Source organism: Dermacentor albipictus, chromosome 7, assembly GCF_038994185.2.
Source record: "Dermacentor albipictus isolate Rhodes 1998 colony chromosome 7, USDA_Dalb.pri_finalv2, whole genome shotgun sequence".
In the NCBI taxonomy this organism is placed as follows: domain Eukaryota; kingdom Metazoa; phylum Arthropoda; class Arachnida; order Ixodida; family Ixodidae; genus Dermacentor; species Dermacentor albipictus.
This window is the reverse complement of record NC_091827.1, coordinates 134645277-134668674: the sequence shown is the minus strand read 5'-3', so window position 1 is coordinate 134668674 and position 23398 is coordinate 134645277. Positions and strand designations below refer to the sequence as shown.

Sequence of the window (23398 nt, the reverse complement as noted above, 5' to 3'; positions counted from 1 at the left end):
AAAGAGCATTTATTTAATATGAACATACCGAGCTGTCTACATCATCGCTGCTGGCCTCGTATGCTTGCAGACGCACGCAAGCTCGCGTTCGCGCGTCTACGCTTGCGCAGACAGTGCAGCATGGCTTGTATGTGTTGAAATGCGGCACACTCTGTTGCCTCTCTTATTGCTGTCATCTCCTCATTGCGGCACACGCAAATGGCGTCTCCCGTTGCCCTCTCCAATGACGGACGTTTTTCTCATCGATGCTTAAGTCCCACCCGGCTTGGAACGTTTGACAAAGCCTCTGTGGCTAGCCCAACTTTTCGTTTGTGGCATTGCCTGTTTGGTGCCATTATGATAATGCCGCGATGCACGCCGATACTTAGCCATGATACTGATACGACGCAGGTCTAAATGGCATGTACTTCGATTGACTACTGGCGCGTCTAGTAGCAGCTGTGATATCGATTTTTCTAGATGGTGCTAGCGGTGCACCATATTTATCATTTTCAATTACAAGCTGGTGAATTTTTCAAAAATCTTAATCTAAGCCGACCCTAGAATTTAGTATATGATTACTTGAAAAAAAAACTCTGCCTAGATTCGAATAAATCTGGTAAATTGTTGACTTTTGTCTGAAATAAAATGAGTCAGCTTTGCATCAGTCCGTTTGTCCACTTACGTGTTTTGCACAGTATGCTTCCCTAAGTAAATGGTACCTTTCCGTTGGCCTAGCCATCATGATTAGTCAACACCTTGACAATTACGGCTATAATGACCTATCACGCACTACAAGTATTGTGAAGTGGGCTTGCATTCATTATGGGTTGCATTTACATTCATTATGTAAAGCAGAAGATAGGACAAGTGCAACAGAAACAATGTGCCGAGTTGCATAGTCTGTTTCAGCTGTCCTGTCATCTACACTGTTGAGCCTGCGAGCGCACTAGTGACCAGCAATTCCTTTCAAGGGTACGTGCCGTCTCCAACAGAGCACGGCCAGCAAGCCGGAGGATGTGGCCGCCCTGTCCCAGAGCCTGCAGAAGGCTGCCATCAATGCAGAGCATAAGCCAGACGCTGAGGGACAGGCATTCTCAGCCTCTTTGCTGCCACCTGGTGTGCCCGACATAGATGCGGGTGACCTTGAGGAGCCCCAAATGTGTGCCCAGTATGCACAGGAGATCTTCGACTACATGGCATACCTTGAGGTATGTGTGTGTTGCACGATGCATCCATTATTGCATGTCTGCAGGGTGTTTTTTTAGATCCTTAAGGGGGGACACGGGTCTTACAGTCCGAAAAAACTCTTTTCTGGATTCTAGTGTCTGATGCATCATCTCTGAAATTTTCGTGCATCTTGGACAATTGTTTTGGTTGTTTCATTTTGGTGTTCTATATGACATTGGCGAGCTGTGTATTTACTGAGAAACGTGCAAAAAAAGGGCCTTTTTCCGTGGTGCGCACTTGCCGTTCTGAGTTTCCAATTACAGCCATCTTGGTCTTGTTTGAAAGAGCCACACTTTTCGTTTAGTTTTTGCACCACTATTACTTTGTGCGCTGAACGGCCAGAAGAAAAAGCCGGAGAAAAAGTTGTCTCAATGCACAATCGCATTGGTCGACTGAGACACGTGACCGCAAGCATAACATGCCATTAGCAAATGTTCGCCGTCTGCTCAAGCATGCGAAACTTGGCATGAAACAAGGTCAAATTCAGGTTGCTACAAGCCATAAATTCAGTGAACAGAAGAAACGAGGGGTTTTAATCTTTCAAAAGTGCATAGTAGCTTTGGAAGATGCCAGTAATAGTTTGCTACCCATGCTGAGCGTTACTGGAGTCTCCCTCCGTGACTGCGGAATAGGCTTAGCAGATGAAAGCAGTTCTGGCAGTGGCCGGTGTTCATGCAGCATTCCTGCAAAAACCACTGCAGCCCGATGATTTGGAAAAAGTGAAGACTCGAGAAAAACAGCAAAACTTTGCTTCATGCCAGCTACCAAGCAAAAATTTTCTCGCTCACGCTGATGCAGCTGCGGCTGGCTTAGATGTGATGGCGACTCGCTTCATTATCGTAAGCTCAGATTCTCTAAGTGCTCTGCTGCCTTGTTTAAAGCGCAAGTTCCGGTGAAGCAGTGGGCAAAGGAGAATGTGACTGTTCTCACAATATATTCATCTCGTGCGCAATCTGCGGCGATGCCTCGTCGGCACGGAGTTCGCCGTGCATGATCCAAACGTGCACCCCCCGTTCCTCGTGAACAATGTCGCTGCGCGCGAAATGTGGAGTACTGGTAATTGGCAGATCGTATTAAATGACATTTTTTTCGATTAAAGATACTCAACTCGTGCACAATCTGCGGCTTCATTACTTCATTATATTCCCGAACAAATTGAGTCGTCCGTTTTTCTCAACGCAAACTTTTTGCTCATCCTGCTTGTTTGTGGCAACAATATCAAGATCTAAGACAGTTACAACTCTAATTTTTTTGCCATAAAGCTAAATCCATAAAGCCTGGAGTGTGTGGGAAGCACACGCACCCTTCTTCCCCCGCGTCGTCGAGAGTGGCACTGACACGGGAGAGGCGCACTACGCCCTCTCCTGCTTCTCCCTCGCTCTTGCGACATGCGCACCCTTGCTCCCCAACTCACGGGCAGGTAGCTGATGGGCGAGGAGGACATTCCCCCCACACAGTTAAAAAGGTACAAAACAGCGCCACTAGGGGAGACCCCCTCTCTGACGCCGGACCCCTAACCTGCCGGACTAGAGTACCTGCCACAACCTGTGAGTGACCTCGTTTGCCCGACTATCCCGGCCGTTTGCCCGACTATCCCAGCCTATTATTACTTATTACAGAGAGGATGCCCCTCTGCCAGTGTTCTTTATTGCTGGTAGCAATAAGCGTTACTGCAGTTGACTCCGCCGGTTGCCTTATTCATTCGAACTCGACGTAGCCGTGATTCCCGAGCTACGGTTGGAAAGTACCACAAAGCTACTGCGTGGGGCTAGATCCAGAGCTCTCCTTCAGCCCTAGCCGCATGCAGAGTGGTACCCCACAAGTGCTGCAAGCAGAGTACTGCAGGGCTTACTAGTCTAGTAGAACTTGTTGTTGGGCGAGTTGGTAGATATTGGCGAACATTGTTTAACTGCGCGAACAAACGAACCACAAAGACAGAGAGGGACAAGGACGGGCGCAGACTTGCAACTAAATTTTATTCCACAATGTACACATATAAGTACACAGCCGACATGCACCACTGCGCGTGCGCGAAAAAAGATAAACAAAGGTAAAAAAAAGTAAAACCTTGTATAAGCGAAACGCGACCTACTTACGCTCGTCAATAAACCTCATCTCACTGTGATGTAAATAAACTGAGGTGTCACTGACACATTGTTGCCCCTTCTTTCTGATGTGGTACGCCTCGAGTAGCTCTCTGGCTCGGCTATCTCGGCATCGGCACAAAATCTTCACTTCCTTCATTATCGGCTTGCACGTGCACGCCAGGCAGTGGACAGGCAGGTGCCCATTCGTTTTATTTCTTATAGACAATTCATGTTCACGCAAGCGCACATTCACACACCTTCCTGTTTGGCCTATGTAAACCTTGCCGCATGATAGAGGTATCTGATATACTACTCCAACACAGCAATCTACGTGGGAAATGGAGTGCTTAGTTCCGCACCCTTGGAAGTTATTTTTACTATTTCCTATGCGCGAACATAGCCTAGCGAGCTTGCCGGGAGCCGAGAACGCTATCTCAACTCCATACCGTTTCACAACCTTCTTTAAGTTGTGGGAAGTCTTGTGAACATAAGGCACGACTGTCCTTTTCTTATTTTTGCGCTCCCTTGCGTCTTCAGCGTCATTGCCTTCTGTCTTTATCTTCTTGAGCACTGCCTCCACTACTGCTAAAATGACTGATTGCGGAAAACCGGCTTCTTCCAGCCTTACAATCTGCTTGTCAAAGCTTTCCTGTATTTTGTGCGTGCAGGACTTCCTTAAGGCTGATATGATGCACTGGGTGGCTATTGCCCGCTTTACCGTTTTTGAATGAGCCGAATCGTAGGGCAACAATTTCTTTTGGGATCTTGGGTTATACTTCCAGCACACATGGTCGTCACAGAAGCTTATAGCGTTGTCTAAAAACTGAATATTATTATCCTTTGTTAGCTCATGGGTGAATGTTAAACCTTTGCCAAGGCGCTGAAAAATGTGTAGTACACCTGCGATGGCGTCGTCATATGTGTTACTGGCTTGCTTTTTTAAAAGTACAAGGAAATCGTCAACATAACGGAACACGGAAACAACCAGGTCACGATCGATCCCTTCGTTTACCGCTGTGTCAAATTCCGATAAGTAAATATTGCACAAGATAGGTGCAACGCAAGATCCTATACATATACCTTGTTTCTGCACGTAATAGTCTTCTTTAAACTGGATGAAGGTAGATTTGAGGTAAAACTCAAGCAACGCTAAAAACCTATTAACAGTCAAGCCGGTAGAATTCTGAAAAGACACTTCGCCATTAACTTCAATACATTTCTGAACAGCCTGAAACAATGCAGCGTGAGGGATAGAATAAAACAAATCTATGTCAATGGAAAAAGCATGGCCAATATCGTGATTCGACTCTATAAAGCTAGTAACAGCTTCCGAGTTTCTTGTTTCAAACGGGTCGTGCACTTTCAGGTGCGGGTCGTGCACTTTTGCAGAAATGTTTATCGCACCTGAAAGTGCACGACCCGTTTGAAACAAGAAACTCGGAAGCTGTTACTAGCTTTATAGAGTCGAATCACGATATTGGCCATGCTTTTTCCATTGACATAGAAGATTTGTTTTATTCTATCCCTCACGCTGCATTGTTTCAGGCTGTTCAGAAATGTATTGAAGTTAATGGCGAAGTGTCTTTTCAGAATTCTACCGGCTTGACTGTTAATAGGTTTTTAGCGTTGCTTGAGTTTTACCTCAAATCTACCTTCATCCAGTTTAAAGAAGACTATTACGTGCAGAAACAAGGTATATGTATAGGATCTTGCGTTGCACCTATCTTGTGCAATATTTACTTATCGGAATTTGACACAGCGGTAAACGAAGGGATTGATCGTGACCTGGTTGTTTCCGTGTTCCGTTATGTTGACGATTTCCTTGTACTTTTAAAAAAGCAAGCCAGTAACACATATGACGACGCCATCGCAGGTGTACTACACATTTTTCAGCGCCTTGGCAAAGGTTTAACATTCACCCATGAGCTAACAAAGGATAATAATATTCAGTTTTTAGACAACGCTATAAGCTTCTGTGACGACCATGTGTGCTGGAAGTATAACCCAAGATCCCAAAAGAAATTGTTGCCCTACGATTCGGCTCATTCAAAAACGGTAAAGCGGGCAATAGCCACCCAGTGCATCATATCAGCCTTAAGGAAGTCCTGCACGCACAAAATACAGGAAAGCTTTGACAAGCAGATTGTAAGGCTGGAAGAAGCCGGTTTTCCGCAATCAGTCATTTTAGCAGTAGTGGAGGCAGTGCTCAAGAAGATAAAGACAGAAGGCAATGACGCTGAAGACGCAAGGGAGCGCAAAAATAAGAAAAGGACAGTCGTGCCTTATGTTCACAAGACTTCCCACAACTTAAAGAAGGTTGTGAAACGGTATGGAGTTGAGATAGCGTTCTCGGCTCCCGGCAAGCTCGCTAGGCTATGTTCGCGCATAGGAAATAGTAAAAATAACTTCCAAGGGTGCGGAACTAAGCACTCCATTTCCCACGTAGATTGCTGTGTTGGAGTAGTATATCAGATACCTCTATCATGCGGCAAGGTTTACATAGGCCAAACAGGAAGGTGTGTGAATGTGCGCTTGCGTGAACATGAATTGTCTATAAGAAATAAAACGAATGGGCACCTGCCTGTCCACTGCCTGGCGTGCACGTGCAAGCCGATAATGAAGGAAGTGAAGATTTTGTGCCGATGCCGAGATAGCCGAGCCAGAGAGCTACTCGAGGCGTACCACATCAGAAAGAAGGGGCAACAATGTGTCAGTGACACCTCAGTTTATTTACATCACAGTGAGATGAGGTTTATTGACGAGCGTAGGTAGGTCGCGTTTCGCTTATACAAGGTTTTACTTTTTTTTACCTTTGTTTATCTTTTTTCGCGCACGCGCAGTGGTGCATGTCGGCTGTGTACTTATATGTGTACATCGTGGAATAAACTTTAGTTGCAAGTCTGCGCCCGTCCTTGTCCCTCTCTGTCTTTGTGGTTCGTTTGTTCGCGCAGTTAAACAATGTTCGCCTTACTAGTCAATTCTGTAGGTTTGCTGCATCAGTATCCTTGAACCTGGGACAGCTAGAACTCCTTCTTTCCTTTTTGCAGTACAAAGCTAAATGTGTTGGGAATGCAATGCTGAGAGCATATTTTTCATTTTCGGCCACCCAATTTTTTTATTTTCATGTATATTTTTTCTTATTATTCATTGTGAACATAACTTCAATGTGCTGTAAAATGACATTGTTCAATTTTGAATCTGTTTCTAGCGTTGCTTTCCTTATGCCGATCCAACTAAGTTTGCACATTCCCTTTAGCACATAAATTTTCATTGTTTCAACAAACAATAGGTGATCATTCATTACCTTGGCAACTATGTATATGCAAAATATAATTTGATATTTAAAATAAATACGAACTGAAAAAGCGTATTCATTTATTACAGTGAAACCTCGTTAAACCGTAGTTGGCCGGAGCTCGGAAAAAGTACACTAAACAGTAGTACTGCTTAACTGAAGTTGCATGAGATCGCCCACTTACCTGTCAAAAATGGAACTTGGAGAGACTGCGATGAGAGATATGAGAATGAAAGATGAAATACATGCAGTATTTATTCACTTGGCGCAACAAGTGTTATTTTCGTTTGATGCCGCGGCGGCCTAGCAGCGACGACAGCAGCCTTAAACTTACTGAAGCTGTGAGCCAGCTTTTTTGCCAGCCCTCTCTTCTCGGCAAACTCGCATGGCAGATTCCTCGTTAGCGTTGCATGTTCTCCATGAATGCTGGCGGTAGCGTTGCAGAAGTCATGGGGCGCCTTTTTCATTGTGGGGTGCTGTTCTCATTGCGATAATTGCATTCGTGAGGCTGACGTAACGTGCAGCTTCCACCACTGTCGGGCCTGAATTGCCTGTGCTGTTGCTTTCAGTGTCATCCTCATCAGTGTTGCTAGTTGACACTTTGGTAACAGAGGCAACGATGGTGAAAAGTCAAACCTCATAGCCGACATCTCTTCGCGGTCGCAGCAGCGCTGCTGAGCAACTTCTTCGTATTCCAAATGCCACACAGTGTACTCAACAGTAGAGCCCTGTCATGTGCCAGCGCTGACTTCGTATCACGTTCAATAGCACGAACTATGTCTAATTTTTTTTCTATGCTGAGCACCTGGCGTCTCTTTTATCCGAGCTTTGGCATGACGTGAGTCCTTGTGGTGTCGTGCCAACAACACTCTCCGGCACGGCGCCGAAACGATGATGATGTGGCTTCATGTGCAAACGGGCAGGTCCTTGGAGGCCGTTGTTTTTATCTCTCAGGCTTGTTCTTCTGCCGGGCTGCCAGATGGAGACGACGCACCACTGTGTTTGCGTGACTGGAAACACTGTGTTAAGGGGGGACGTGGGCCTCGAGCAATACTATTGTTGAAATTGCTGCAAGAGGAATGAAATTAGTAGGTAATGTGTAATTTAATGTGCTTGGTGCAAATATGTAACTAGTTTTTCTCTATATAATAACTGGAAAAATATCTTATACAATTTTTTCTGTTCCCATGTTTCAGGATGACTGGTAGAAAATGTTTTTCAGTAAGAAATGTAAAAGTTATGTGAAAATATTCCTGAATGCTCAAGGAGTGCAATAAGTATTGTTTCATGTTTCTACCTCTGTTCTATCAAGTTACAAAAGTTCGAAGTTGTAACTTGACATGCAATATGTATATTTTCTTACCTTCCTCAAAATTTCAATGTTTCAAGGTCAGAAATGTGGGATTATAGACTTATTGCACTCCCTGGGAGCCCAGCTATCAGATAAAGCAAAAATTACTCAAATTGGATGATTAGGCAAGTAACTATGCCTCCCGGAACATTGTTGACTACCAAAAAAAGCATGTTGAGAAAAATGGAAAAAACTAGCTACCATGTGAAAAAACATTTTTTTCTCCTGGATGCAGAAAATTGTTATACCCAATGGCTCAGAAGGCTCCAGGGGAATAATCTGGATGGGGATTTCCTTGCTGCCTTATCTGCATACTATCTTGTCCACTTCTTCAGTTCAAACAGCCGTGTTTGAGTGTTACAAGAGTGTAACCGGCTTGCGAAAATGCATGATCCAGCAAAGCAGTTGAGGCGTCAACGTTCGGCGGCGGTACGAATTCAGAAGCGAGCTGCTGGGTATCCTGTGCCGACTGTGACAGCGGAATTGCTTTCGGAAGTTTGTTGCGTCTCGTATGTTTCCTCCCGTAACAATTCACGGAACGAAACTTTGTCGAACCTTCAGCATACCCAGCGTCACAGTCATGAGACTAAGACAAAATGCAAAAGGGCAAGTTGGTACAGTAACATAATCTTCAATTGTAGCGCAAAGTGACACATGTTGTATCCGCATTTGTACCCTGCCCGGCTATGCCATGGCCGCTGGAGAACCGGGAAGTGAACCGCCTAGGCCGTACCTCGAACAACTCTTTATTAGTCTGTTATGAGCATATATATACAGGTGCATGCGTCAGCTGATGTGATAAGGCGCGTGCCTAGCACCATCTAGGTAATATAAACACAACTGCTGAATACAACAGACTAGACCTGGGCCTGAGACTAGAAGCAGACCGGACGAGCGCTCTCAACTAAATTTTTATTGAAACTATCAACATATGTATGGGTGATTGCAAATACCGCAGCATATGAACATGACAAGGTGTAAAGACATCAGTTAAACATATCAAGAGGTAGGGAAGCCAAAAAGCAAACAAGACTACTTGAGATGAACACGTGCTGTGAAGATGTAGAAATCCGCGTTCTAACAATGATGCCTGTTTCTGAGCTGTTTCTGTCTGTCTGAGCACTGTGCCACCAGGTGTCTGCACCATGCAGACCGCTCACGTTTATGCCTCTGCCCCAACGCCGCCCCGTCCGCCTGCATTTTACCGAAATACCGGACAAGCCAACCTCTCTATTGCTAGCAGAAAGTCCGGCAATACAGACTTAAACCACTTCAGTATGTCTCACAGAACCGTTTAGCTCGTAGAAGACTTGCATCATGCTAAATAGACTGCACGAGCGGGAAAACACACCGGAAACTATCACTACAGTGGCTAGAATTCTAGCCACTGTACTATTGTGTAACATATACCTGCCATGCAAAACGGAGTGTTCGCCCAAGCCAGCATGCCGACTGCCCATAGTTGCATAATTGGTGCTGTCAATAATATCGGGAATTGTTTTTCGTGCTTTTCTTGCTTCTAACATATTTACAAACTTTCGGGTTGCTGCGCAGGTTATCACGTAAGTTTTACAAGAACGCACGTTGAGCCCTCTTAGTTTGTTCAACAACAATCTTGGTTTGATCTTTCAACTTGGAATGAAGTTCCGCCCATGGCAGCTTACAACACTGCCAAAACAGACATTTTTTTTTTATTGAAGTTCTAAGTTCTGCATTCATCCAACGCTTACCATTCTGACGCTTGGCTGAAATGACACGGGATAGAATCAACGTTTGCGTTAGAGATATCTTTGTTTTGAAAGAATTCCATGCCGAGTTTATACCTAAGAATTCTCAGTGATTGGAATTCAGGCAAAAAGGTATTCAATTCATGTGAGATTGAGTCATAGTTGCCCCTGTCGCACGTAGTTAATTTTACTCGGCTCGTCAAAGAAAAAAATATGTGCTTCGTCAATTACTATTTCAAGCATGCCTACATCAGAAAGTGCGCCTAATGTAGGACACGTAGTGATATCTTCATGACCAAACACTGAGGAAAATGTCATTTAGAACCTGTGCACACATGAAGTCTGGCACTATCCCGCCATTTGAATCTGCGAGGATAACATCAGGATAGGAAGCTGGATTTATGCGCCAGAACCTGCGAGGATTAGTGATAAGCACCGATGCCAAGTCGTGACGAAAAAAATGCCGACGTATTTTAACCAGGGATTGGTACTGGGCATCATTTTTCGTATTGTTTCTATGATACATACTGCCCGTCTTTCTTTGTCCGCGTTTCGATACTCTTTTTTCTATTGAGACGTTTTAGTTGATTATTAAACTAAGGTGTGTTGTGCATTTTTTTAGTAATAACTGGTATATACCTCTCAATGAGTCTACAAAACATATCCCTGGAAAATGCCCAGTTTTCTTCAACTGTTTGTGTTATGTGGTCCTCTAAAAATTTATCTGTAAACAATGACAGCTCTGAAATGATACTTGCATAATCAGCTTTTTTGTAGCATCGTATGCACTTAGATGCAACTTTGTATTTAGCGTTTGTGTCAGTTGACCAGTAATGATTGTATGATCAGACAAGCAATCAAGAAGAGTTATACCCGAACAGGAGGTGGGTGATTAGTCAGAATGGGGTCAAAGATGTTGGCTGATGTGTCTGAAGAATGTGTGGAGTCTGTAATGAGTTGCGTTACTGAAAAGTCCAGACATACATGAAGGAATGCATGTGCTTCTGTTTGTGAAACTGGAACTGACTGAGTGTTCAATTAATACAAGGAAAATTGAAATCACCGAAACTAATTAGCACTGAATTCGGAAACATTGCCAAGACTTTGCTTATCATGCGATGAAATTCGCTTGAGAAATAAGTGCTATTTGGCAGGCGATAAAAAGTTGCAGCGATTATATTTCCATTTCAATTCGTTTCACACTGAATACAGGTGATGGCACACTCAAGGAATGTGGTGATACTGGCAGGCAAAACAACATAATCTTGTTTCACCACAATGAGCATACCACCACTTCTTCTTTGCTTGTGATCACAGCGAAAGAATTTAAATTCAGATGAAGTGACAAGTATACTGCTATCAGGATATGTGTCGTCCAACCATGTTTCGGTGAGAGCTACCAGGCATTCTGAGCTGGGATTAGCAAGCTGCTTGATTTGAGTCAGTGTCCCGGATGTACATGTCATTGTTTAACACTAGTTTGTTAAACACAAATTTGTTTTACCACAAGTTAAGCACAAGTTTGTTGTGATTGTTTTACCGTATTGGCCACAACTTGCAGCGTTTATCTCGCACATCCTGTGAGTAGTCATGGCGAATGCTGAAGGCTGTGTTCTCCAGTTTATAGCCACGGCTTGGTACACTTTCAACTTCTTATTAAAAAACTTGACAATGATCGGTTGGCTTTTTTCTGGAGAAAAATGACCCAGTTGATGTGCCCTGGCAACTGAAGTGACCGCGATTTCTAGCTGGTTTTTGCAGAATTCTGTAACAAAGCATTTTGCAAATTTCCAGGTTTGATTTTGTTGCGAATCAATTGGGCCATAAAATAAAACAATTGACCTTAGAGATCTATTTTCCAAATCTTCATCCTTCTATTTTTGAAATGAATTGTTTGCTAGGGGCTGGCGATCAAGTGTTTGCCAGGTGAACTTAAGATTGTAGGTCATCAATGGTGTGCTGTATTTGCGAAAGGTTTGCATCAAAATTGTTGGGAAGCTTATGCAAGGCCATTTAGTGAACCTTTGACTCGAACTTGACAACTCGATTAGTTTTTTTTATTACAGTACCCTTAAAGACACCACAGGGGTATGCACAAAGGGGGAAAAGATTACTGCACACTCACAGATAATACACAAAGACAAACAAGGTACAGGTTTATAAAAAGGATACAGGGATAAAAAATGCATCTGAATTTTTGATAGACACGTCTTTTGGCAGTTCATTCCAACTTTAATAGTTAAAAAGGAAAGGATTTGAACAAGTTAGTCCTGCAATGGGGTAGGTATACTTTGAATGATCAGTGCAAGCCTGAAGTTGACTGCAAATAATAGAGGCACATTCCAGCTGCGGTCTGACCAGTGTTGTACACCAGAAGCTTTGCGTCGGGCGTAGCCATGTAATGTTTTACGTATTAGTCCTAGTGTTTTACTCCCCTTGCTGGTGATGTATTCTATGTGCTGATTCCATGTTAAGTTGGTTGACATGATGACGAGATATTAAACTGATTTACCAGCACAATGGCAGCATTGTTGATGTTATGAGAAAATGATCATTTCTAGCAACGTGTAGTGAATGTCATCGCCTTGGCTTCATTAACCCTAATATGCATTAGCCACGTGTCACACCACGATGATCATGTAGTCAAATCAGCCTGCAGGAGAGAATCGCCAGGCTCATTAATCTGACGATACCTGAGTCACCTGCATAAAGACGAATTCGTGACCAAGATTATTGGGGAGGTCATTCATTCATGAAAGGAATAATAGTGGATCTAAGACAAACCCTTGAGGAACTCCAGAGCAGTAGGTGAAGAAACAATGTTATCAAGTAAGACAGCCTGCACTCCATCGATTAAAAACTTAGGAATGCAACTTATAATGCTTTCGTTAAGGTAAAGTTTTACGTGTACACGGTGATGAGGAATCCGGTCGAATGCTTGGATATCTGTGATCAGTTCAAAAAGCCAGCAGTTGCTAATGGTGAACGCCGTCAAGTTCCACCAAGCTCCTGTGAGCATTTCCACTGCCTGACGAATATTAATTGCAGTTGGCTGCTTTAGGTGGAGGTTGATAATCAACAGCTCCACAAGGGGCTTATGAAATTCTGCTTTCACACTCTTTATAATGCCCTGGTCTAGGGGTTGCAGCAAGGACGTGTTGTTTGGCGGCAGAAACTAGAAAGGAACGTGCATCAAGCTCACATTCACAATGTGAACAGTGTGGTTGACAGCCAGAATTCTTCAGTCATCCCTCCTCATTTGGTCATTGATTTTGATGAGCCGCTCAAGAAGAGAGTTGTCTGGTCATCCAGGGTCGTTTGTTGGCATGGTAGTCATACGGTAACGTGACTTATTTTCATGCAGTGAAGCTTCTCGTACTTGCCTATGACAGTTTAATTTTCTTCATGCCTGATGCATTGCAGCAGAGCAGGACAGTCACATGAAAATGAGACTTCTTCCCTCCTTTGCACTGCTGGCCTTTGAAGTGCATCGTCCGGTCTGGCAGGAGCTGAGAAGAACATGTAGTTTCATCAGTGTTGTAAATAGTCTCCTGAGTATGATTCAGCCACCTCTAGAAAATAATTGTGCCAGGAATCCATACCTTATCTGTGAGCATCCTTTTCCTCGCCCGAGACTACCTGCCAAGTTATTCTGTTTGGCGGAAACGAAAAAAGCAGCCCACAGTGGTGTTGAACGCAGTTATTTCAAGTGCATCGGCAAATTCGCTGGCTTTTTCTTAAAGCATTGGGCCAGACAGGGGGACGTTTTGCAGTCTTGCATCTTTTACCATGAAAACAGCTTGGTCCGCATTTTAAGTTTCCCAGTCACAGCCTCGTAGGAGCGAGTTGCGATTCCCGGTGAAACTTGACAATCTTGTCGTGACAGTCGATGGGGCAATGCCACGCTGTCTGCACACGTCGATTTGCTTTTTTCCCTGCAGCAAAAACTGCTTTCGCTTCTTGGTGCCGTTGCTAGCTGCATTAGTCGTTGGATCTCGGGTGAACATCGGCAAACCTTTGTCGAAACCTTTGTCGTGAAGTTCCTGGTGAAGTTTGTGGTGAAGCAGTTGGCACTCGACATGGTAATGATGATAGCTACTGCATTTGCTGTTTGTTTCATGCGAGAATTGCGGTGCTGTTACTTTTAGCTGAATTTGTAATACTGGTGTTTCTCAGTTATAAAGCGAAAAATATGCTATATGCGTTATTCTGAAATATGTGCTATATCGAAATTCGTAGTTCAGAAGTATTTTTACGTTGAAAATATAGGCAGTCTGATGGGCATTTTTAAAATATTAAATTTAAGAAATTCGTTAATGTGGGGTTCATAGTCACGAGATTTGACTATAAGTAAATCTTTAGCTTTATAGGGAAAATGGCACTTGATTCCTTTCGACAATCTGTTGATAAGAGAGAGAGTGAACTTTAATGAGCACCAGCAGTTCAGTCGGCTGAGCCTAGGCCTCCCACGGTGGGACGTCGAAGTCTTGCCTCTTGGCCACTTCGTAGGCCTGCTGGGTCGCCTAGAGTTAAGATGGGAGCTGCGCAGGGCGGCGTGCCATCTCGACGAGAGGGTCACGGGATTAAGGTCTGGATATTGATGTTTGCACTCCCATAGCATGTGGTGGAGTGTTGCTGGTTCAGTTTTACAGACCTTGCACGTCTAGCTCGGGTAGATGTCGAGGTATATGATGCGATAGCGTGTGACGGACGGGTACGCACTTGTCTGTAACAGGCAAAGGTTGGTTGCCTGTGCTCTGAGTTATTGAAGATATTTCCAGGTTTAATAACCAATTTCCAAAGTTTAATAGCTAAAAGGAAAAGATTTGAACAAGTTAGTTTGCAATGGGGTAGGTATACTTTGAATGATCAGTGCGGTGAGGGGTGGGGATGGTTCTTGCGAGGAAAAATGACTTCACAAGGTCATTGTATCTTGTAAGGCGGTGGCACCCTGCAGGTGCACCTGCACTGTCTCCGTCACGGTTGACTAGTCCTCGTGCTACGGAGTGTGTAACCTCGTTGAGGTTGGTGAGGTGCGGGTGGACAATGCCGGCGTGTGCTGGGATCCATACGAGGGTGATATGATTTTCAGACGAATGCGGGGCTTGTTGTTAGATATGGCGTGATTGCTGAGAAATACGAGGCATTATGGCATAATTTACTGTACTGGCATAATTTGGAATTCCGTTCAAAAAGTAGATCATGCTGTACTTCTTTATTTCTAGGCAACTGAGGTTACCGATACCTTGCAATGTGCCTGTTGTGCAATGTTGGGAGACTCCCAAGCATGTGCAGTACAGTGTTCATTTGCCCAAGATTTGCAAGCATTAAACCTTGTGATAAGTTTTCTAATATTCATTTCGATATTCAGCTTCTTTAAATTAGACTTGAAATCTACGGTTCAGTGTCTACGTGGTGCTATATTTAATTGAAAAAAGCATGTAAACACAGACATGGCATGTGCGTGTCATTAAATGCCTTGAATGTGAAAACCATATTTGAAGGTTTGAAAACCTACGTCATCTGTCACAGCTATGGCAGCACACATTGGGTGTTCATCCTCAACCTCTGAGATTGGGTGGCACATGCTTGCTGCCCCCATCCCGGAGGCCATGGTTCATAGTTGCAACAAGATTAACATTTTTTCACTGAACATCCACTTGACTTTTATTGTCAACAAAACAGGCAAGTAGTGCCCACAAATGTGGTATTAAACTGAACCTCCTCTGTGAAATGTGAGCTCGACAGGGCCAGTAGTGGGTGAAAGCAACACCCCTGTGAGCACGTGTCGAAATGCCGCTCCTGTGACGTCAATTCTTACACATGTAAGTTCCTATATTAGTAATGGGTCTTGACGTTCACACGTGCCCACTGCGGTGGCTTGAGGTGGTGCTGGCATGCTTGTTGGCACATGTAGGCCTGTTGCCAACGAACCTGGCACTTCTATTTATTTATTCATGATGCATGATTCACTTGCAGAAAAAGTGGCCCGTAAGGACCAAGTTCCTCCAGATGCAGCCGGCGGTGACCCCCGAGATGAGGGCCATCCTCATCAACTGGATGATGATGGTGCACCAGCGCTTCCAGCTGCTCCAGGAAACGCTGTTCCTTGCAGTCTCGCTCACCGACAGATTCCTGCAGGTCAGCACATGCTTGTCTCTTAACCTTGTGAAGGATTCAAGCGTAGGTAGTTCATATATTGTATTCATTAGAATCTAGGCTGGTAGTTTTTTCCTAATAATCGTATACCGTAAAAATCCACGTATAACGAGGTTTTTTTCCCTATTAGCGTCCCAAATTTCCGCCTTGTACTATATGCGGATCCGAAAGAAAATTTCAGTCAGAAATTTGGTTTCATTATTGTTGCGTGGCTATGGCTTGGCTTCCTTATTGCTGCGTGGCTACGGCTTGGCTTCCTTATTGCTGCGTGGCTACGGCTTGGCCTCGTTATTGCTGCGCGACTACAGCATCGTTTCTTTATTGTTGAGCAGCACACGTGGAAACGACACTGCGCGAAGTGCATCGTTTTTATTCCGCATTGAAGGACCAAGATGTCCGGACCATGAAAACAGTGCTCAGCTGCTTTCAAGGGAAAGGTTATTTTAGCCGCACAGGACATCAGCAACAGTGCGGCTGGGTAGCAGTTTGGCATCAACGAGGAAAGCATTCGCAGATGGCGTCGACAGAAGCAAGCCCTTTTCACGTGCAGTGGAACGCAAAGAAGCTTTTGCAGCCCGAAGAGCAGGACATTCCTGGAAATCGAATTTGCCTTGTTTATATGCCAACAGGGAGCCGCACATATAGCTGTAAGCGTGGAGCTTACGCAGGCAAAAGCTAAGGAGCTTGCAAGAGAAAAAGGGCTACCGAGCTCGGTCTTCAAAGCGAGCAAGCACTGGATTTATCGCTAAATAGGCCGTGCTGGATTTTTCTTACGCCGCCGAACTTAGATTTCGTAAAAGCTGCCCGAATCGTTCGAAGAGATGCTTGTGGCTTTCCAGCGCCACGTTACTTTGCTGTGCAAGTCCAAGAACTTCCAGCTAGGGGCAAACCGGCAATGCCGACTAAACGCCAGTTTATCTTGACATGCCCTATACCATGCACGAAAAGGATTCTAAACAAGCTTATGTCCGGTCCACTGGCAACGAGAAAACGCGAGTTCTTGTTACATTGTCGTGCACGGCAGATGGACGCAAGCTTCTGCCCTATGTTGTCTTCAAGCGCAAGACAGTGCCTGAACGTGAGGAGCTGCCAAAAAATGTGGCCGTGAGATGCCATGAGAAAGGCTGAATGAACAAGAATCTTGTGCTCAACTGGCTAAAGTCTCGGTGAAGATGCTGTTGTGCGAATCCGGCACCAACCTCCATGGTAATGTATAACCGTGACTGTACGAGGACGTAGGAAGAAACAGATACACAGTGCTTCACTTTCAACTATAGATTTTATTTTCGCACACTTCGATAAATATATACCGTACGAGCGGAAGCAAACCGATTAGTGTGCAAGGCATGGGGAAAACATGTACTGCAGAGGTCACAAAGATAAACCGAGCAATCTTGTCTCCTTTTCAGATAACTTTTCCTCTAATTTTGCTATCTCGTAGGCCTCCACAATCTCCCTTGTCATCCTGTTATGAGCCCTATACAAAATGGAAGTACTTTCAAATATCGGCTTGCAGTAACAATCTTGGCAGTGAATACCCAAATCACCCGAGATTACCCTAGTGACGTTATATCGATGCTCTTTTAATGTTTCATAGGTGCATCTGCCGGTTTGACAAACATACATTCTTCCGGATGAAAGTGGAATGGCATAGACAACGTTATGAGTACAGGTTACAAATTGTTTGCGATGTTGAGTAGAACATGCGTTCCTTTTGTCATTCTGTGTTAACCTGTTTGCATAGCATCTCTAGACCTTCAGGGACAGAGAAAACCACGTCCACCCCGATTTTGTCGCTATTCTTCTGAGGTTATCTGAAATGCAATGAATTTAGGGTACCACAGCAACTTTCTTTGCTCTAGCATAGGCACTGTTTCCATTTGACGCGCTTTTGCACTTCCTGCTTAAGCCCTCCGCGACAGAGGTGAGCATACGCATCGGGTAACCAGAAACTGCCAGGCACTTGGCCTGATCTCTGAAACTGGCTTCCATTTTGTGGTCACATGACTTCATCAGAGAATTAATAAAACATGTTACTACTGTGCGTTTTACAAGTTTTGAATGATCGGAATGAAATGGTAGGACTGGCTTATTGCCTCTTGGCTGATAACTCAAGCAGGTCATTTGTGGAGAAAAGTACAATCCCAAGTCTAAAAACCTTATGAAATTGCCTATGGGGACTTCATGTGTCAACGACAAAGGGGACAACACTTCAGTGAACGAGGATACGGTTTTTGAAACCAGTGAGCCAAATTGTCTGATTCGTTATTCAATGTGATTATAACATCAACGAATCTGAACACTTTCACGACATCGGTGTCATTTTTCAGTCGTTCATCAAGAACCTAGTCGCGGTTAGTTACCGTAAAAACCGGAATATAAGTCTAACTTTTTTTCAAAACACCATTGCGAAAAGTCGGCCTTCGTCTTATATGCTGGACATTGGCGGAAGAACTATGGAAGTCTTGCAACAATGGGTGGATGAAGTAAAGAGCCGCCATCAGCAGCAGCACAGCTGGTGACATTGTGGCACCGCCAATTTGCGTTTACATACCACAAAGTTATATGTATTGGTTAAAGGCTGCTTTTTTACATTTTGTTTCAAAATGAGCGGAAGCCGATGGAAATTCACCGTCGCCTTCAAGAAAAAGGTGATTGAGTGTGCGGGAGCCCATGGCAACCTCACGGCACAGCACGAATTTGGAGTATCCAAAAAGAGCATTCGGTACTGGCGGAGGCAGAAGCAGCAAACCAACAGAAAACGTCATTTCATGGGCGGACCGCAGAACTGGAAGACAAGGTTGCGGAGTTCATCAGGGAGCTACGTGTAAGATCGCTGCCTGTGACTGCCGAATGCATCCGTTTGAAAGCGGTAAAGATCGCGCGCGCCTCTGGACTGGGCAGTGAGAAGCACTCGTCGTCCAACTCTAGTTCGGACGACTCTGATCAAAGGCATTGCTTTGATTCGGAGTAGCGCTTGCGCACTTCGTGCCCTTCTGTGTACTGTACACCCGGCCACTTTTATGCGAAGCATATTACGAGAGCTCAACCCAGCTCCTCAGGCGCGGCGGTGTCGCCTTGAAACCACGTGACACCGTGACGTCACGACAGAGAAGTGGCTTTGGCTCAACTCTTGCAAGACGGGCTGGGTTGGAATCGAACCAGGGTCTCCGGAGTGTGGGACGGAGACGCTACCACTGAGCCACGAGTACGATGCTTCAAAGCGGTACAAAAGCGCCTCTAGTGAATGCGGTGTTGCCTTAGAAACGAGCTGTTTCTAAGGCGTGCGCCTCTTGCTCAGGCGCACATTTCGTTGCCGCGCCGAACGCTGCTTTGCTCGACACTCACCGCGTCCAATGCGGGGCGCGTAGTCGCTGCCCTGTAGCCCATTGTCTTACACCCCTTGGCGGGTCGACGGGAACGCTGTCGCGTTCCACTCTTGAAGGCGAAGCAGTAATGCACGAGTTGTTTCTTCGTCTAGCCGAACCAAATATAGCCAAGCAACAGCAGTTCACCAGGCTAAACAGTGGTTCAACAACTAAAATAAAGGCTAGTATGCTTCGCATCCTGGGCTTAACCTTACCTAAGCCACAGCCATTTTTTAACAGTATCGCGCGACCATCGACCCGCGTGTTTGTCAGCACCTTATCATCACGGCACAGAGCGGCAAAATAGCGAAAGTAAGCGCAGGTGTACACATGTGCATATCTCGTTCGTTTTGCCGCTCAGCGCCGTTAATAGGTGCTGACAAGCTCACGGGTCGATGGTCGCGCGATACTATTAAAAATTGGCCAGATGCACATGCGAGCAGCATTTAAATAAATACTGTCACTATTGTGCATGAGTCTCATTTGTTTCAGGGTAAGGGTGCTTTTGCCATTGAATAAGACTTTTTTCATTTTTAGAATTCGTTAGTTGGGGGATCGACCTATATTCCGGTCCGACCTATAATCCTGTTTTTACGGTAGATACAAGTCACTTAAGCAGGGAGCAGTACATGAGCCAATGCATATGTCATCTTTCTGTTTGACGTTTCCTTCCCAAGCCTAGTAAGTCGACTTAAAGTAAAAACGAAGTTTTAACAATCTGCCGCTAGTCAAACCACAAGCGTATTGAAATCGAACCACTCCAAACTTGTCAGTGCAGTCAGATACACATTTCATCACGTCATCTGTGGGAGAGTACTACAGATCCTTTAAGTCAATGGAAAAAGCGACAAGGTTCCTGTCTTGACAGTCTTTAAAGAATTCCACCACTTGTTCAGACTTGGTTACCAAAATGGGTCGTCGATTGGCAAGAGCTTTAGGTGTCTTTGTAAGAATGTCGCTACATGTCTTTGCCAAGTAGCATTCTCTGACACTATCACTCAGAGGGGACATTCCGGCTTGCGTGTTTTTGCTGAGAAAAACAATTCAAGGTCCTCCTCTGTGCTTTTTTCGATAGACCGGGATAAGCCATCTAGTTTGAAGCTTTTGCATAGCTTCTTTGCTTCATTTTGGACTTTCTTAAGTGTTATGTCATTGTGGACCTTAAAGGTTGACGAAATGGCTTCACGAGCCTTTGAATTATACATCGTCCTGTTCATCGCGACGAAACCACCCTCCTTATCCACGGGGATAAGTGTGAGCGCATTCTTTCAAGGAGAACCTTTTGCTAAGGGGACGGGACAGTGTTAGCACATCCACTCCCTCAGATACACACCTTTCCGACTCGGCTGCAGGTACTCGTTTCGACACTTGTTGCACCATTGCCAACAGATTGAGAGCAGACTTCTTTGGCTGAGTCGTGAACTTTGGCCCACATTTGAGTACTTGCTGTACCTTGTTTGGCAGTGCCGCATCACCGATAATCTGTACCTGGCTCGTTGGTGCTGAAGGCTTCTGTAATCCCTGTCTCGGGCTTGGTAGAGCATGCTGCCATAGGAATTCCATCGTGCGGTCAATGATTGGGGAGAACTGTCGCCACGAGTTCCCACTTGTAGGTTCCAGAAGTAGCCGTAAGTTTTCTCTGTACATTCGCACTTGTCGCTGCCATTCCGAGCGCCATCGTTATCCCGGGTGGGATGACGTCTCAGCTGACGTCTCAGCCTTTAGATGTTTGCGTGAGCAAGCCATTCAAGGACGCAGTCAAGCAGGGTTACGCAGATTGGATGAGCTCAGGTGAGCCTGCAGTGGTGCCGACCGGGCGGCTTAAGCAGGCTTTGCCAGCCACGCTATGCAAGTGGATTGTGGACGCATGGGCCACCATACCAGAGGACCTTGTGCGTTAGGCATTCCAGAAGTGCGGCATCGGCATCTCAAACGTGCTTGATGGCACAGAGGAGTACCTCTGGGAAAATGCGTCCGACAAGAAACTTTCCAAAGAAAGCGCAGCTGAGGAAGACGGTGATTGAAGTGCGGAGTGCAATTGAAATGTTTTCCTTGAGTTTTCCCAACTCTTTAATACGCGGATAAAACTTTTTTTTCCTTCTCGTGTCCCAAAAGTTTCACCTTGTACTATATGCGGGTTCGTATTATACGCAGGTTTTTACGGTACAAAACTCGAGCGTCGGCTTAGATTCTAGGACATCTTTTTAAAGAGTGCCTGTTTGTCAATGAAAAGGGTCAATATGGTCCATAGTTAGTGCCATATAGAGAAGTCAGTATCGCAGCCGCTACTAGCCGGGCCAGTAGCCAACTGAAGTACACGAGCGATTACGTCGCTTTGACCTGTCATATCAGAGCAGGTTCTATGGTATCGGCGTGTGGCACGGCGTTATCGTAATAGTACACTGTAGTGCCACTTTCAACCGAAAAGTTGTGCAAGCTGCAGAGGGATGGTAAGTCAGGCGACACTTCAACATCGATGAGAAAAATGCCCATCGTTGGGAGGGGCAACAGGAGACTCTGTTGCGTGTGCTGCAACAAGGAGATGACAGTGATAAGGAAGATAAGTGTGCAATAACAGTGGAGCTGTTCAGAGATTGCGCCGCTTTTCGACTCTTGCGATGCCGCACTGTTCGTGTATGCATGGGCGCGCGTGCGGAAGCGAACGTGTGGTCTTGGTTATAGGGACGAGGCCAACGGTAGTGACGACATAGTGAGCTCGGCATGTTCATATTAACTAAATGTTTTTGTCATTTTGCGAACGCTGTTCACTTTCGCCTACTTTCGAGGTAAGGCCTACATTCGAGGTAAGTTTTATTTTTTCTGGCTTTGGACATTCGGGGTTATGCATCACTACTTGTTGCTGGGCCCCGCAGGGGCGTCTGCGTCAGCGGGCGTTTGGTATGCTGTGACACCACGCACCCGAGCACATGAGGGTTGAACCCTCCCACATGTAGCCGTGCGCAGCTTAGCCATGTCTGGGCAAGGGGGGATCCTGAGGGTTGAACAGATGCCAGATGTTCAGACCTTTAAGGTGTCCCAGCAGAGGCAACACACCTGTTTGGCCTCTGCTTTACACAGACGGCATCCCCGGACTGACCCACCCGGGGAAAATCGGCAGTCTCCTTTTTCTGTCCTCCTCTTCAAACTTTTTCCTTCTCTCTCACTTTCAATCTTTCCTGTGTTCTACTCACTTATTCTTACTTGCAAATTTCTGGGCGACAAGGGTTAACTGTGTAATATATTCAGCCTTGGGTATATACATTAGGTTATAGTGGCATTGTATAGCTGGCATCTACAGGTTCTTTGGAACCTGCAGCGTTCCCCTTATTGGGCTCGGTAGTGGGTGGCTACCGCCGCCGCCAAATTTTGAAACCATCCAATGCAGAAGTGTTCCCGCAACGTTCAAATCGGCCTCTGAAAAGAGATCGCACCGAAGCAGCTTTCCAGTTCTTTTTGAAACCAAATGAAGACTCATTTCCAAAACACCATGTTCTCCACTGTGAAGGCAACACAACCGTAAGAAAACTCGCCATTTCTAGTTTCCAAATGCCTAGCAAACATGATTGGACCAGGTTACAAGGCCTCAAAGATGGCTAACGGAAACCTCCTCATTGAACTGACGAAGAAAGATCAACTAGAAAAGCTAGCTGAACTTGCCAGTATCGGTGGCATTAAAGTGACAATCTCTCAACATCGCTAACTTAACACAAGCTGGGGTGTTATATTGGAAGACTGCCTAAACCTCACTGACAAAGAGCTCCTTGAAGAATTTCAGGAGAAAAACGTAATTAAGGTGCAAATAATTGCACTACGGCGAAATGACCAACAGATCCCGACTAAACACGCGACATTGACATTTGGTAGCAGCACTGTACCTAGTTCACTTGACGCAGAATATTTGAAAATGAACGTCGGACCGTACATTTCGAACCCAAGGCAGTGTTTCAAGTGCCAGAGGTTTGGGCATGCATCGCAATCATGCAGAGGCAAAGAAACGTGCAAAATGTAATGCCAATGACCATCCTTCTGATAACTGCAATGCTCACACACTGTGTGTCAAGTGCAAGGGCGATCATCCAGCTTACTCGCGGAGCTGCCCTTGCTGCAAAAGAGAAAGAAATAATCACAATTATTGTAAAGGAAAAGGTCTCGTTCTATGAAGCAAGGAAAAGGCTAATACACTTACCTCAAGTGAGCTATGC

At 45.1% G+C, this 23398-nt stretch overlaps 1 protein-coding gene across 2 annotated transcripts in view; it reads left to right on the top strand.

The window, feature by feature from the left end:
- The window catches only part of CycB (Cyclin B), a 116052-nt gene that overhangs the window by 15415 nt on the left and 77239 nt on the right, over window positions 1–23398 (top strand). Inside the window, exons 3-4 of one of the 2 annotated variants that reach the window (XM_065443859.2) lie at window positions 954–1190; window positions 15649–15810. In XM_065443859.2, the coding sequence (XP_065299931.1) occupies window positions 954–1190; window positions 15649–15810 (399 nt within the window). The remainder of the gene's footprint in view (window positions 1–953; window positions 1191–15648; window positions 15811–23398) is intronic. The other variant, XM_065443860.2, reaches the window with a different exon arrangement.